The following is a 17,155-nucleotide window of genomic DNA, read 5'->3' as shown; positions in this document are numbered from 1 at the left end:
CTATTTATAAGTCAATAATAATAACCGTTTTAGTGCTAATAAAGACATGTATGATATCATTCTTATGTGCAGCAATGACTTGGCATAACAATCTAAAAAAATACGGATTGTATAGGAAGGTATCAGGTTTCGAATTACTTTTGAAATTGACTATTTAGGTACCAACGCGAAAAGTTTATTTAAATATCGTCAATAAACATAAGTAATTTATGCCATAGTATAATGTACGAGTATGAACGTGTACGTAGGACGTACAGCCATAGGTAGGTATATATGATAATTTCGTCAGTAAATATTTTGTGTCCAAGATACCTCGATTTTTTTTATAACTTTTAAGGGTTTAAGGAGGAGAATTCCAGGGGTTTTAATATCATAAAAACATATTGAAATAAACTTGACTTTAGTTATTTCTTATGAACCTACCTGTAAATTAAAAAAATTGCTGGGATACATACACATTATTAAGAATAACTCAAGTAACATCTACACTCACATGTCAGCAGATTCAGCTACACTGATGAGCAAAGCGAGCCCGAGCTTGCCTCTCCTGGTTGTGAGCGAGGAGCTCGTCAGACTGTCCGTCGTACCGCTGGTAGAGTTGTTGCTGTAGAACTGTGAACAAAACATTTACGTATTCACCTCTTCTGTGACTTCTGTGCTCGGGGAATTTCAATAGCCGTATCTTTTTAGGCTGCATATAAAAGACAAGTCCTAACTCACGGACTACCTTTGAGATCTATAGGGCGTACTTTGACTTTGCTCAGACTTAAGATTCAGTTAAAAGAGGACAGGTTTATGCCAGCTATATAACACCGTCTCGTTTTAACACTGTCTTAAGTCGGAGCAAAGTGCGCTCTTTAGATCTCAGCCTAACTCATTAAACGCGGTATTGATTTATTTTCTTCCTATCAGATAAAATCAGCATCAGCAAAAATTTATTTTATTTCGCAATTAGTTACTTTATGATTACGGCAGTTAAGTTGTTTGTCATTAAGTATTTACCTTGTTCAAGTAAATAAATTTCTAACCTCGAGATATGTCTAATTGCAATTTGCTATGCAAATTATCATCGCTAATTATTGCAATTATCACTATTTCTAGGACGCAGGTCACATGTCGGAAAAGTTGAAAACAGAAACAACGGATACGCCTTTAACCTTGTTTAAAAGTGACAAAGTTTTAATTGATACTCGGAGCACGTCGCAATAAACTAACAAATAAATTCTAAAGTTCTCTTTACAAACCCCATTCCCAAAACTATCTAATATTTTAAAGTAAAATGCAAGAAAAGAACGAATCAGAAAAAACAAACTCTTCGCATGCGAAACCGATTCGCTCCTGACCGGCTTTTTACCACTTTGAACAAAACGGCAATTATACTAATAGAGGAACTAGGAAGAAACGTAACTAGCCTGTCATTGCCAAAGTCTGTATAGCTTGCCAGTTAAGTCAACGAGTTGGGAAGTGGCAATGGGCGGGTCACATAGCTCATGACCCAAGGACTAGAAATACGCAGTTTTGGTTGACCCCCTATTAGATCTGGACAGATGACATTAAACGAATCGCGAGAAGCCGCTGCATACAAGCTGAGCAAGACCTATAGAGAAAGGAAATCCATACAAAATTAATAAGTTCAGCACTGGACATCTAAAGGATCTATTAAACTATAAGTTTTGCGTCAGTCAATTCCGTTAGTCATGAGCTATCCAAATAATCCAAATATTTGCTGTGCAAACATAAGTCATCACATTAGACGTTGGTATATCCATCATTCAAATCAGTGAGTGTGGCGAAATGAGTTGACGTATAAAGCAAAATGACTAGGAACCAATTTTTTGGTGTAAGGCCGCATATACACCTGTAAGTTACTCGCGTAATCAACTTACACGACTAACTTACGACACTAATGTAAACACTTATAAGTACATTTACCGTAGTAAATTTGTTGTTAATTAATTACGTAAGCTACTTACGTGAGTAAAACTTATACAGGTATAATCGCGTCCTAACGGCTTTACAATATTACTACAATAATATTCCGTCTAATATAATAAAGCTATCAAGCTTTATTAGTAAGCTTATTTGAATAGAGTGCGACTGATTACAATTTACAACGACGACCGTGACATAATAATGATTGTAATTATGTACGCTGCACCGATAAACGATCACATGACTCTGCCGGCCACTCATGTGATATAACGCGTCGGAGACAGATAAGGGTGTGTAAACAAACCAGTTTACAGCAAAGGGCTGATTACTCATTACCAACTTTTACCCAAAACGCCCGAGCAACAGTTAGGCCTGACAATTGGCCTTTATTCACAAATACAAAATCGCTCAGTAAGCTATGGAGAGGGCTAGAATATCCTTTAGAAATAAGATCGAAATGAATCAATCCAAGGGCACTGTCTTAGCCTAACCCATATTATGTTATGTTAGCAATGGGCAGACCAAACTTTGCAAACAGCATGATGGAACGACGACAACTAAGGTGGTGAAGGCCCGGGCGTGAAAGGAAGATGAGAAAGACTCAAGATCGGGTTTGATAGCTCATTAGCTCATAAAAAAATACCTAATTACATACCAATTCATATAAAATACACTAACATTCTAAACAGATATTTAGATTTTGATATTAGAAATATACTAACGTGATTTTTACTCTGAGATTATAATGTTACGAATTACGATTCTCGAAAATGGTCAACGTTGTCGAGATTTTCAAGCTCGTTCTAAGGGTTTCTTACCTGTGAATCCGAGCTGGACATGGTAGCAGAGGTGGGTACTTGCAAGGAGCTGCTGGAAGTGAAGTCGAACCTCGTGGCCATGCTGTGGAAGGTCCGACGCCGCCAACTGCCGCCGCTTGAGCAGCTGAGCTGGCTCGGCGCTGAGGAAGTCAGACGCCTATTAATGTTATATTGCACTTCATCATTGCCAACCGATAGACGTCCACTGTTGGACATATTGCTCTTAAGTTCGCGTAAATATGTAGACTGATATAACAAGGTTTAACCAGGACGCTAGCAAACATTTAAGGTCATTATTAACTACCTAAACACAATCCAATGCCAATAACCATTTGTCTTATTTTGTAGTTTAAGTGATTTAGTATTTTTCAAACCCGCAGTGTATCGCGTTCAAAACTCGGGTCAATGCCCCACTTACGACACGGCATTGACTCCGAGTGGCTTATTTACGTAACATTCGTTGACCACTAGCGCCAGTCGGCAGTCATATATAGTATGTTTTATATGCAATATATTGTGAACTTTTCAAATGACAAGATTTTTTAATTTTTTTCGCTACATTAATAAAATTATATTGTAGAATGTTTCACAATCCTTTTACGAAAGGTTATTGATTTTCCAATTTTCACACTTACAGCCGTTTGCTGCATTAATTTAACCAGATGTTTGTCCCTTTCTAATTCATAACAATGTGATATTGTCGCTCGCACACTCTAGCGTCTTAGCTGAGGTTGATGGCTCTGTGTGTACGAAAATCTACTTCAAAGTAAGGTAGCAAGTGTTATATATAATGAAAAAGCTTTTCACGTGATTTCTCAAAATCAAATGTATTCAATATCAATAGGTACTTACTATAAACGCAGTAATCATCAGGTGAGTTGTGTTCCCAAGTGTCGAACATTGAGAAATAGTCGCACGTGGAGCCAACACTGCTGTACGATGATTGTTCCCCGCAAAACCCTGCAAAACGATACTTCCTAAAACAATTGCACCAAAAAAGAGCAAGTATAGAATTACGAGATGATGCATGCAGAGTCATGTACAAAATTTTTTCGGGCGTTTCTCGGCGTGAGAGTGACTCCACTGAGGGCCTTGTAGTGCATGGCAAGGTGGAGGGTACCAGAGGGCGAGGATGGTCGCCCTCTGGAACAAATCGAGTCTGTTGTGGGTGATTCCTAGCCGAGTGTACGAGGCTATCGGCCAGCAGGGAGAAGTGGCGAATACTCGTGAGGCGCATAAAATCTGCCCCAAAAACGTCATTTCGTGACGACCACGACCACTCTGGTAAGAATGTTACGACGAAGAAGTCTGCGACTTCATCCGCATGGATTTGGGCTTTTTAAAAATCCCGTGGGAACTCTTTGATTTTCCGGGTTAAAAAGTAGCACGTCTCAGGATGCAAGCTATCTCGTTTAAGCGACAAGCGACATCATTCACGTGGATTTAGATTTTTTAATCCCGTGGGAACTCTTTGATTTTCCGGGACAAAACTAACCTAAATCCGGTCCCGGGGTGCAAGCCATCTATGTTAACAATAAAATGATACTTAGTATGAATTGTATTAGCGAATATGTATGAGACTATGAGTCAACTTTCGTATGCGTCACGTGAGCGAACGGTCTAACGCTCGGACAAATCAACAGAGTCAAGGTAACAGTAAATTCTAATCTTCTCGCCGTAAAACGATCGTAACTTTATGCAACTCGTAATACGGGAAGAATCTAATGTCTTAATTAGGTTTCTATAGTAAAATTTCCAGATATACCCGAATTTTCTTTTATTCCTAGTGTAGTAATAGCCAGTTTACCAATAGTAGTTTTATCAAGAGAACTGACAGGTCTAAAATTAATGCTAAAATTAGGTATGAAAAAGGTTCCACATGGGAAACATTGGCGTCGATTCTGTTTTCTTTCTCTAAATCAAATTTAAAGTATCTCTATCTCTTTCTTTTTAATATTGCTAAAAAAGGACGGAAAATGAATTTTAGATTTTTAAAGACTAAATTTTAGTGCACTCTACAAAAACAATAGGCTTACGACTGGAACCTAAAGTCACAAGGTTTGACAGTTCTAAATTAAATTAGGTTTGTCTATCTAATATTTTTACATGGATAAGAAAAAGATGTGAATACACTAAAATTTAGTTGCGCTCATAACAACCATACCATTGTGTGTGTACCATTGTACCAGAACCAACGTGTGCGTGATTTGTTATTCTCCTTACAGTAATTAGCGTATGTATTCTTCTCCTTACAGTAATTTATTTTAAGAAAACTTACCAGAGTCTCCTCTATCCATCGAGAAGCTCAACGACACTCCCTCCTCATTCAACTGAGGCACGCTCAAAGGTTTGGAACCGCTATTCAAGTCGCCGTTGCTCTTGGCTTCAGTGATCTTTCTATCGCCTGGACTGATCTGCCGCGATCGAGGCACGCTGAACAGTTTTGTGCACATTAACCTAAACAAAATGTAAGATCAATTTCTCCATACTAAAAGCAGGTTCTTGCGCCGAACGCTAAGGTAAATAAATAAATAATAAATACTGTACTGCAATTGGTACACAAAGAGAGAACTCATGCCCACCATCATGCGAAGGAAGCTTTAACTTAAACAAAATGTAAGATCAACTTCTCCATACTACGAGTAAAAGCAGGTTTTTGCGTCGAACGCTAATGTACTGGAATTGGAACAAAAAGAGAGAGAACTCATGGCCGCCATCATGCGAAGGAAGCTCGCTTTCTTTGGACATTTACAGAGAGGAGCCCAATTCTTATCCCCAAGGTTAGTGCTGGAAGGTAGAATTGAAGGCAAAAAGGCTCCTTGCCTATTGAATTTTTATCCATGGATATTAATTAATCTTTGTAGCGAGGCATTTTGGGTGGAAACCTAAATGACACAAAAACATTATAACGAACCAATGGACGCGACGATGAAATGCACCTTTTGGCTGGGTAGCGCGCACAGAACACCTCCTAGGATATGTTCTGTGGTAGCGCGTCTCATTGGCCATATTATGGGTGAGCGAGACAGAAAATTTGGTATACATTGCGTAAAAAGCTTTGTCTGACGGGTTTCCCACGACATCTTAGTCACAGCTTTTTCAAAGATCTCTAATTTTAGCCAGGCATTACATTATGGGTTCGAAAATTGGACTGTCTATCTTAGTACAAATGTACCAATGAAAATGTACGCAAAAATCTGCATCATTGTTTTCTTATGTGTTAATGTTACTTACTGTTAATTAATGTATTTAAATACGCTCATATGCTTATCTAAGACAAGAGTTTAATTATTGCGATCAAGTAAAATCTAGTACGAGTCGCTTCCGTGCGGAAACATTGTTGTACGTTAAGCTATTCAATGTTAAATTGTAAATTGTTTTGTTTACATATTATATGAAACATGTATCAAACCATGGATAAATTGAATTCTACACCTACCAATTCTTACTCGTTTCGTTGTCTGTCCTCTGTTCGCCTAGTGAGAGCTCATCCAATGCTGCGCTTTCCGGTGCCATTCTAGTACTTTGAGAGTAGGGACCGCAACGTCCATCAATTTTTTCCAATTATGTGCCTACCCATTACCACTTCAACTTCGCAACCCGTTTAGCTGTATCAGTCACTCTGGTTCTCCTACGGATCTCCTCATTTCTGATTTGAGCACGTAGAGAAACTCCAAGCATAGCTCTCTCCATCGCCCGCGAGTGACTTCAAGCTTTCTTATTATGAGACCCATATTATAGTTAACGACCATGTCTCAGATCCATAATATGGCGTATGTACCTACAGTTGGTTTCAAATAAATAAACCTGTTCAGTATTTAGTTACCTTTTCGGGTCGTTCATAATGTGGATCTTCAATGAAACGCTCTTGCAGTTCATGGCGACAGCACCGAATATCATCTCACCGAGCACGCTTGCATCGCCCGCTTCACCTTTATACTGCGCGGAAAAAATTATAATAGGTACTTAATTAAATTATTTAAATGCATCATCATCAACCCATTGCTGGTTCCCTACTGAACGCGGGTCTCCTCTCAGAATGAGAAGGCTTTAGACCATAGTCTACTACCAGTGGCGTGCACTGGGTTGAAAGGCAGGGTAAGTATTAAGGTAGTTATGAACTTATGTTGTGGCAGGTCATAATGGAAAATAAGTGTTGATTTATTACAACTAGGGTAGGCAGTACTTCTATACCTCTATGAGCTGCACGCCACTGTCTACTACGATGGCCAAGTGCGGATTGGCAGAATTTACATAGCTACCTAGCATATATAACATATTATGGAGAACACTCAGGCATGCAATATTTCTAACGATTTTTTCTTCACTGTAAAAGCAAGTGATATTTAACTGCTGAAATGCACATAACTCCGAAAACTTAGGTTGAGATTTATAGAGCGCACTTTGACTTAGCTTAGACTTAAGACACTGTTAAAACGAGACAGCGTTATATCGCTGGCATAAATCTGTCTCATTTTAACTGAATCAGATCTCAGCCTTAGAAGTGGAACCTATTAGGGGCGAATAGGTGGCCTATCACGGCTACAAAGAACCAAGCATTACTTTTAGACATAAGTATAAATATATTATTTTTATATATCTATTTTACTATAGAAATTATGTAGTAATCGAATTAGCACCGACTGCTAGTGTAGTAATAGAAAGTGTCAACAGGGGAAGCGTATTTTTGTGGTCGGCATGCTATAAATACTCGGAATGTTATTTCTAGGGTGCTAATTGTTAACTATGACGTGAGACATGATAAAAGGTGTTAAATAAATTAAATAGCAACCATATTTGTCATAGAGATTTGGACTTGCCTTCGGTCTTTTTAGGGTTCCGTACCTCAAAAGGAAAAAGGAACCCTTGTAAGATTACTTCGTTGTCTGTCTGTCTGTCCGTCTGTCATATCTGTCAAGAAAACTTATAGGGTACTTCCCGTTTACCTACAATTATGAAAAGTGTGGATAAAGTACCTTTCTAACGTGAAAGAATTTTAAAATTGGTTCAGTAGTTTCAGAGTTTATCGATTACAAACAAATGGTTCCCCTTTATTTTTAGTAGGTATTAGATAAGGAGTGATTGTAATTTTTGCTATCTGAAAAGAGTAACTACAAGTGCCGAGTTCCTTTCCGGCGATGGTAATCTTTAGCCTGTATTGTATAGATTTATATGATACGACGCTTATGTGATAGGTACTTAAAGAGGATTAAGTACACCACACAAGAAATAAGTTATTTGATTTGACTCGATACTCTATAGTGTAGGTACCTACGTAGATACTATGTGTCAGGTACAGGGCACATACTTACTCCTACGCTACTTTAAATTATTTTATCCAACTACTAGCGACCCGCCCCGGCTTCGCACGGGTGGACATTTATTTTTTCTATTTTCCGGGATAAAATATAGCCTATACGGATTCGGAAGAATCCCTCTAAGTAATGGTAAAAGAAATTTTGAAATCGGTCCAGTAGTTTTTGAGCCTATTCAATACAAACATACAAAAATACAAAGGTTTCCTCTTTATAATATTAGTATAGAAAAGATCGCTGTTCGAGTCGCTTCTCAACTTTTCGTGTCACGTGATTCGTGAGTAGTGTGATCTTAATGATTTAGGAACCGGTCCATATCAAATAACACACACCTTTAACAGTCGTTCTAAAGATAGATTTAAAAGCCCGTTTTAATGACATCACGAGACTTTAGGACTACGCAAGTGACCTTTGTATCTGAACTGAGTATGGGGTCTACCGTCAATGTTCTAATGATTTGACTTTATTTTTTGCTTTACTTATAGAGTATAGTTGCTTTGTTCAAAATCTAATGGTAGCTTCTAAACCGGTATGCTATACCGATACGTAGAGACTACCCGGTAGTATCATAGAGTATTATCATATCGATATTAGCCGTCAAGCACAAGCATTTTTTTTAAATTAGATATCTAGGCTATGCATCTTGTGCTACGTACTCGTATTTCTAAGTAGGTAGGTACTACATATTTTGTCAGTATTCACTGAAACTCACTTTCTATTACCGCAACGATCCGAAAGTCTCATGAGTCATGATAGGATATCCATTTATTTTTATTAGTATCCGCTGTTTTCATTATATTATTATAAACTAGCTGATGCCCGCAGCTTCGCCCGCGTGGATTGGTCAGATCCCCTGCAGCATCAGGATTGAGGAGTTGGAATCCAAAGTTTTTATGAAACAATGTCGCAAAGTTCCTCTATCGATTAAAAAAGAAATGACGCAAATCGGTTCAGAAATCTCGGAGATTTCGGTGTACATAGGTAGAAAAAATCAACTCCCTTCTTGAAAGTCGGTTAAAAAAGTAGCCTATGTTACACCCTGGTCAATCCTCTACTTGTATTTCACAATCCCGTTAAAATCGGTTCAGCCGTTCCGAAGATTAGCCTTTTCAAACAGACAGACAGACAGACAGACAGACAGACAAAAATTTTAAAAACGTGTGATTCAGTTATGGTATCGTTCAAATAACCATATGACCTTAATATGTGGTAGTTATTTCGAAATTACAGACAGACACCCCAATTTTATTTATTAGTATAGATATAGGTAACACTTCGTTCGATTGGAGTGTCCCTCCGATTTTGAATTGTGATTAATTAGTCTTTCAACCTTACCAACCATCGCTGTGGTAGACTGATATGCCTTATAGCAAACGCACACCTCTTTATACGATAAATTATTGACGTATTTAGGAAATCTTTGTTACCCGATTACCCTTGATTATCTGACATCTCCGGGAAATAAATTGATACTCGCACGAGAAAACTAAAATAAATGATGTTAATTAGATCTATTCTAAAATTACAGTCCCACGATGTACAGATCGTTAGAGCCACTTGCCGCCTCGATTGTAATCAAAAAGGCTAACGTATAAAGTGGTCTAAATATAGCATCCCAGTGCGAATAAACTGTGAATAGGAATCCTCGTGATGGCTCAATTGTTGCGTTATTTATAAATTGTTACAGTTACGTTTGATAACGTACCTACCTAGTACCTATGTACCTATTATACTTACCTTTATCGATATGAAAATTATACCTACATCAAATAAAAGAATGAAGCGGTGTTAGCCTAGTGGTTGAAGCGTTCGGCTTCTTATTATTATTAATATTATTATAAATATTATTGTAAATTGAACAATTGAAAAGAGCAACCGCCGAGTTTCTTGCTGGTTCTTCTCGGCAGGAACGGCATTCCGAACCAGTGGTAAATTATTTGACGATTCAAAAGCACTTGTCAAAGTTTATTTAAATAAAAATCTATTCTATTCTATTCGGGGGGGTCTGGCGTTCGATCCACGCTTGCGTATCCAACTTTTCGGAGCTATGTTCATTTTAAGCAAATAATATCACTTACGTTAACGGTGAACTGAGAGTTCTCAATAATGTTCTCAAAGGTGTGTATAATCTGCTAATCCGCACTTGGCCAGCATAGTGTACTATGGTCTCTCATTCTGGCAGGATATCCGTGCTCAGTAGTGAGCCGCGGCGACAGGTTGATGATGATGTTAACGATGTAGTATAATTAATTTTTCTTTTCGAGGACTATTTAGCCCTTGACTGCGATCTCACGGTGGTAAATGCCGATACAATTTAAAGTGATAATGGGGTAACCTGGAAGAGGTATGCCATGTAACAGTTACTTAGCGGCACACAGTTCCATGTTCACAAGTATGATGTGACTCACGACCCAAGCACCCCAGACTGATCGGGGCCCGATATGCTTAATGTATTTTTCATCCAACCAGTGGTTAGTAATGGCCTAAGGGTGGTGTATAGAGAGTGGTCCTTGAGAAATCCTTTAGTGAAATCTCAAATAACATTTTCATTACATAAAAGCCCAAAAAAGTTATGAGTAATTTCACCCTCGCTTGCGTGAAATTCAATTAAATTACGAGCATTGGTATTAAGCTGAAATAATAAAATAAAAAAAAGTTTCTACTTACAATATACGTAAATCCTTCTGTAACCTCCACAATGCAGGGGACCTTGCCCTTGTCTCCGAAGTCTGGCTTATCATTTTTGGATGCAGGCACTCTTTCAATAGTTGATGAATCAAACAAAACTTTTCTTCCTCTTCTATCACACTCTTTGTACAGAAGCAATCGTACTTGCTCTAAAGCTATCTCAGAAGACCTGATGACAAAAAAAAGCTTTATTAAATAACTGTGATTGGCATCAAAATTTCACATTACCTAATTATTTTTAAGTTCAGATGTCAAAAGTATAGTTCGCCTTTAAATTAACAACTAAAATTGCACTTTTGACATGACAGTTGAGATTGACACATATGTACATATAAAATGACGAATGAGATCTAAAACTGTATTCATTATATTCAAAGTCAAAGACAAAGTCAAAATCATTTATTCAAAGTAGGTACAATTGTACTCCTTTTGATGGTCGAATATTGAAATCCCTTTCATAATACTTTCTGCCTAAAGCACTAGATTTAGACCTGCCAATTATATTTAGTTTGGAGATTGCTTGTGTAGACTGTATTAGAAACAGTTTCAGCAACATTGTTGCTCATCAAGCAACATAATCTCAAGCCAGAAACTAAACAAGTGGCCAACATTGGTGGTCTAGATTTATTTCAGCTTTAAGCTTTCTTCCATGCCTTGAAGTTCAGGCACAGAAGTTCAGGTTCAGGTTAAGTATCACATGTTAATGATACTTAACACCTGGGAACAATCACAGGTGTTGAGTATCATTAACATGTGATATAATTCTTGTTTGTATTCATCTCATTGTGAACAGCCTATCACTAGCCCACTCTAGCACAGGTCTCTTATCAGAATGAGAAAGACTTAGGGTTTATAACCATTTTGGGAAATTATTACAATTGCTTATTCTGTTTCAAAAAATGTTACAATATATTGTCTTGTTTAACTATGTGGAATCGCAAATATAAAAACTATGAATTATCAAATAGATATATGGTGTACAATATGATAATAATTTTAAATACTTAAGTAAGTATTCAAAAGTGCCACTTTATTAAAATAAGAATCAGGAAGACAGCAGATAACAGAGTAGTTTATGGCTATAAATTTTGGCTGCAATCTAATCAAAACTGTTAATCATTATTGATTATGATTTGAATATAATGTAGTTTTGCTCATTTAAGCTTACTCACAATCGCTATTCCAAAGCAATGGTCACATTATATAATGGGCATTATATTATAATCTATAAATTCAATGTGCAATTTATAGATTATAATATAATACCCATTACACAAAAACTTTCTCTTCACATTGTTACAGTCACATGTTTTTCACACTTACAGTCTTGTAACTGTAGACTGTAACTGAAAGTGCTAACTTTTGAAATTTCCTATATGGATTGAAATTAACTGAACCACATAACCACATAATTTATTTATTTCCCAATATACTTAACAAAATTACTGCTATCTTTAGGATAAGGCTCATGTTAATTGATTAATAACTGTCCCACTTGTTTTCTTTATTAGGTATCATAGTATTGGACTGCTTTTAACCACATTAAACTGACCACCACCTCAATCAGAGACACATTCTAAAAGTAACTAAGTTATTTGAGTTCTCAATTTAAATGTTAAAAATTAACTAATAAGATTATATCAGCTGTTCATTTACCTATATTTCATTTTATTTCATAGTTGGTTGAATATTGCACAGCTGTTCACAGAGAATGTAAATCAGGACAGTTCAAGAATGAAACGTTAAGGCCACATGCACATTGCACACACAGTACCAGAAATGCAACAACAAAAGAGGTTTCACTTAAATGCACTTAGACGGCCGATAGACGCGAGACAAACGGCCGAGTGGGTTGGAATGTGCGAGTGTACCAGCTCGCATGTAAATAACAAGTAAACATTGATTGAAGTGGTCGCCCCTCTTCCTGAGTGACGTGATCGGCAGTCGCCCACGCCTCTCCCCGCGCCCGCCCGCTTATCACATGCTCCGAGCCTTCCCCGCAGAAGCTAGTCGGTGACGGTAATGCCGCCCTGCCAGCATCGTGTGCGTCACCAAATCCTAACTTCGCCACTAAATGGTCCGCCCTACGAACTGCCGAAATCTGCGTGCGTCAATTCCATGTAATTCTACTCACACGGAAATAGAAAATAATGAACAATATATGCACTCATTGTGACGTACCTGACCCTGTTTCGTGAGCCCCAATAATCATTATTAAGTTTTCTCTTAGTTGAAAGGATTTTTTTTAACAATGCCATTATGTCACACGCAACATTTCACCTCAAGCTCAGGCTCTCGGTCGGCTGACATCATAGTGTATTATCAAAACAACAAACTTATCTGAAATTATGATTTTTGGAAAGCATTTTGGGAAACACTTCGAAATTTTTGATTGTAAATATCGTAAATTTAATTTGACAGATCACGTGCCAAAGTCATATGATTTCCCATAGACAACGATTTACTTTTACAGTTACACAAAGGTCAAGGTCGTACAAGAACCTCACGTAATCTGTGCTTTAAAATTTATTAATAAAAGTTAAAAAAGTAATGATTTTTACTACTAGCCTCACATTCAGTGGATTTGATTTTAAATGCATTTTAAAATAATTATTATTCATTTAATCAATAATATAAGTAGGTACCTATTGACCATAGACAATTGACACGAATTCATAACGATCCTTTACACGCGCGAAAAGCATCATGCATAATCATGGCCATGCAGGATAGTTGACATCCTACCATCCTACTACATGGGTAGGTACTGCTTCGTTTTTTTAAGTACTTATTATACTTATAATAATTTTAACTGTCAATAAAAAATAACGTCAAACAAGTATTTTCATTCCAATTCTCACATGAAACGGAACGTAGCTGTCAATTAAAAGTCAAAACAAAAGGTGAAAACCAGAAAACCTGTGAAAACTGGAAAATAATGCTCGTTTTCCAAATAAATACTGTGAATAAATTAAATTGAATCTAACAATAAAGATGTAATAGAGATTTAAAAACAGACGTGGTAAAGAAGCTTGTTATAATGTCAACTATAAAAGATATTCGTGAGAAAATTGACAAATTCAGGTCTAAAGTGATCTCAGCCCTATCAGAAATTTCTGAGCTAGACATAACTTGTAAGACTGTGATAGAGCAACATTTGAAGGACACTAAGCTAATCAATTCAACATCTACGGTGAAAATCCAGGCGATCATTGATTATATGTATGAACAAGTTAACATTGGTAATTGGAAAGAAGTGAGGTTATTTTTGAGAAAAACAATTACAATTACGACCTATTTACGTCTTTTGGCTCATATGAAGAGCATTGGTAACCTTTCCGATGATACTATTAAAGAGGCTCTTAGAATAATTGATTTTGGGATACTGTTTGGCTGTCCTATTGATGCTGAACCAAAACTGCTACAAGTATGTGCTACAAGTCTACATTCAGCGCTAACAATAGACTGTGAAGAATCAAGCGTGAGTACCAGGAATTTGGTTAACACTGATAATGAATTAAAAAGTGATTCACATAATTTAAATATATTAGACATAATAGACTGCCCTAGCATGGAAAATTTCTTTAGAGATCACATACTAGCAGAGAAACCGGTGATACTAGATAATTGTATAAACCACTGGCCTGCACTTACAAAATGGCAGGACCAAAGTTATTTTATCAAACTAGCAGGATTGAGAACAGTTTCAATCGAATTAGGGAGGGACTATACTGACTCGAAATGGACACAGAAGCTAATGACAATAGAAGATTTTATTAAAAACCATATATATGTTGCTAGTAGTACCACAGGATACCTTGCTCAGTACCAACTTTTTGATCAGATACCAGAATTAAAGAATGATATCACAGAACCAGAGTACTGTTGTTTTTCTGATACTGATGGCTGTATCGACATCATGGCCTGGTACGGACCTAAAGGTACAGTGTCACCGCTCCACCATGATCCAAAGAAAAATTTATTGGCTCAAGTTGTTGGTGAGAAACAAGTTTTTCTATTTTCGCCTCAGGAAACTGAATATTTATACCCTCATAAGCATGAGTTATTGAACAACACAGCGAGAGTTGATCCTCGTAAGCCAGATTTGGAAAAGCATCCTAAATACAAAGAGGCTAAAGGTTTCTTTTGTGTGTTAAAACCAGGACAGATGTTGTATATCCCACCTAAGTGGTGGCACTTTGTAGAATCACTGTCTGTCAGTTTTTCTGTTAGTTTTTGGTGGGAATAGACTTTAATCACTTTATGCAATTTGTGTAAAATTGTATATTGTGGTCACATAATTCCAATAATTTTTGAGATGGATGGTTCAAAGGATAGACAAACAAATTTCTAAAAAGCCAGCAATGCAATGGCAGTTCCTCTAGTGCTGGAAATGTTTGTGGTAGTTCTCTTAACATTGGATGACACACCTTCAAGTTTACTCACAATTCTAATATGAATAGCAACTTGTAAATTATTCAAGTCAAAGTTTCTGCAGCTATCTATGGAGGTTGCTAAAAATTATGATTTTCTTTCCAAAAACTGTCTGAAAAGCTTGCATTAATTACTTTAAAATATCTATTCAATGAGGTATCACTCATGAGATAAACCTTTTCATAAAAATTTTCATTCCAACTCTTGCTTTAATGCTCTGGAGGTACCATAATTTTTATTATTTATTTTTTCGAAATTGACATATGGCTCTACGTAGCTGTAATAGATTTCTATCACTGCTAAATTTTAACTTTACTATTATTTAAAAAAAAATGGTTTTGACAGACTGGCTGGTTGGACAAACTACCAATATGGAACCCTAAAATAGCCCCCTTAGCCTTAGCTTGCTTGATAACAAAATACAATCCAATCCAGTGCTGGATCGCTACTGAAATAACATTGTGTTTAGATGGAAAATATTCCTATTCATTTCTACTTCATAGTTCTAAAATATAATTTGTAAAAGTTGTCAGTTGAAAATTTATAATTATACCAGAATATTCATTAATTAATATAAAATGAAGATAATTTATTTTGCTTTTAAAGCAATTTTATTAGTTGTTAAATTACTCAATCAATTGTTTTTTTTTAATTTTCACTATAAGATCAAATTATTATTACTTAATACAATTTTTAATATATTGTATAATATATGAACAGAATCTATAGCAATAAAAAGATATGTTATTTAACTACTTTGAATATTTAATAATAGTTTTGTAATTTAGGTTGTGCAATAATTTTGCAGTGACATGAATTGAATTATAATAAAAACAAAACTTTTAGGAAGAATCTTTGTACTTGCATATAAAAGAGATAAGAATGAAATAACTGGAATTTGATTTTATCTCATATAAGTCAAGCAATGTCTTTTTGCCTGTAAAGAATTCATGGCACTGCGCTTCCAAGTTATAGTCTATATCCCACCATCTAGATTCTAGATAAACCATTGTTCATCATGTTACAACAAAAAAAAATGTTCATAATTGGCTGCTTGTATTTTATTTTTAAACAAACAGCCACTTATGCCCTTAAAAGATTTATTTTTTTATTTGAAGTTACAAATAATTAGTTGATTAAATAAATACATAAGTACTTTACTTTTAAAAGTCCAAAGTACAGTAAGTATATAAGATTTTGCAATGAATTTTGCAAAGTTATTATTTGTACTTTTGCAAGTATCTGAAGTAGAGCCTAGAAGATTCATTGAGTGAATGCTAAGAAAAGTCCCAAATTAAAGGTTCTCACAAAACAGTTCAGACTTTTACCATTAAAACTTGGTAAATCATAGATTTTACCAAAAATCCAAGGATTTGCCATAGTTTGAGCTTAGACTGTATCATATAATATGTACCGTTCATAAAATAATATATTCTTAGATGATAATAAATAATCATTAAAGATCTTTTAAATTCTGAATAAACATATCCCATAATATATACATCCCATATTACCCATAATATCCCATATTTTACAAGTTCATCAGAATTCATTGTTACAACAAAATTAACTAATTTTTCGTTAGAAATAAGTCCAAACTATTAGTTTAAAATAATAGTTATGATGTTCTAGTCGCAAACTATAAAAATACTAATTGAGTATTTAGGTTAGTAAGTAATATACTTGTAAATATTATTAGTAGTTGTGACAAGTAGTTTAAAATATACTAGATATCATTTGTATATAGTACATACCTACATATTATAGGAAAGAAAGAAAGCTTTTTTGTACATATAATATAATTCATCACTTTATTGAATGTTGCTGCTGAAGCTCTTTTTTATTAGAATTTTTAACCAACTTCAAAAAAAGGAGGAGGTTCTCAATTCATTGAGATCTTTTTTTTATATGTATGTTCCCCAATTACTCGAACCACCTGAACCAATTTGGAATATATTTTTTTTTTTT

General features: G+C 35.8%; 2 protein-coding genes across 4 annotated transcripts in view; one reads left to right on the top strand and one right to left on the bottom strand.

Moving 5' to 3' along the window:
• LOC123866848 (folliculin-interacting protein 2) overlaps nucleotides 1-13,201 on the bottom strand; it is a 37,236-nt gene extending 24,035 nt beyond the window's left edge. Inside the window, exons 1-7 of one of the 3 annotated variants that reach the window (XM_045908567.1) lie at nucleotides 12,935-13,201; nucleotides 10,733-10,922; nucleotides 6,577-6,689; nucleotides 5,029-5,207; nucleotides 3,603-3,710; nucleotides 2,751-2,890; nucleotides 494-612 (exon numbers count right to left, since the gene is read on the bottom strand). In XM_045908567.1, coding sequence (XP_045764523.1) covers nucleotides 494-612; nucleotides 2,751-2,890; nucleotides 3,603-3,710; nucleotides 5,029-5,207; nucleotides 6,577-6,689; nucleotides 10,733-10,922; nucleotides 12,935-13,011 — 926 coding nt within the window. In that variant the 5' untranslated portion in view covers nucleotides 13,012-13,201. Of the gene's footprint in view, nucleotides 1-493; nucleotides 613-2,750; nucleotides 2,891-3,602; nucleotides 3,711-5,028; nucleotides 5,208-6,576; nucleotides 6,690-10,732; nucleotides 10,923-12,409; nucleotides 12,685-12,934 lie in introns of those variants that run through there. The other 2 variants (XM_045908565.1, XM_045908566.1) reach the window with 2 other exon arrangements.
• Nucleotides 13,202-13,645: 444 nt separating this feature from the next.
• Nucleotides 13,646-15,024, top strand: LOC123866868 (bifunctional peptidase and arginyl-hydroxylase JMJD5). The gene has a single exon (XM_045908609.1). It carries the CDS (start codon nucleotides 13,794-13,796, stop codon nucleotides 15,000-15,002), a length of 1,209 nt encoding a protein of 402 aa, XP_045764565.1. The 5' UTR covers nucleotides 13,646-13,793; the 3' UTR covers nucleotides 15,003-15,024.
• Nucleotides 15,025-17,155: the final 2,131 nt, after the last annotated feature.

Source organism: Maniola jurtina, chromosome 7 (assembly GCF_905333055.1).
Source record: "Maniola jurtina chromosome 7, ilManJurt1.1, whole genome shotgun sequence".
Taxonomy (NCBI): Eukaryota; Metazoa; Arthropoda; class Insecta; order Lepidoptera; family Nymphalidae; genus Maniola; species Maniola jurtina.
The sequence above is the reverse complement of the archived record's forward strand: the minus strand, read 5'-3'. Positions and strand labels throughout refer to the sequence as shown.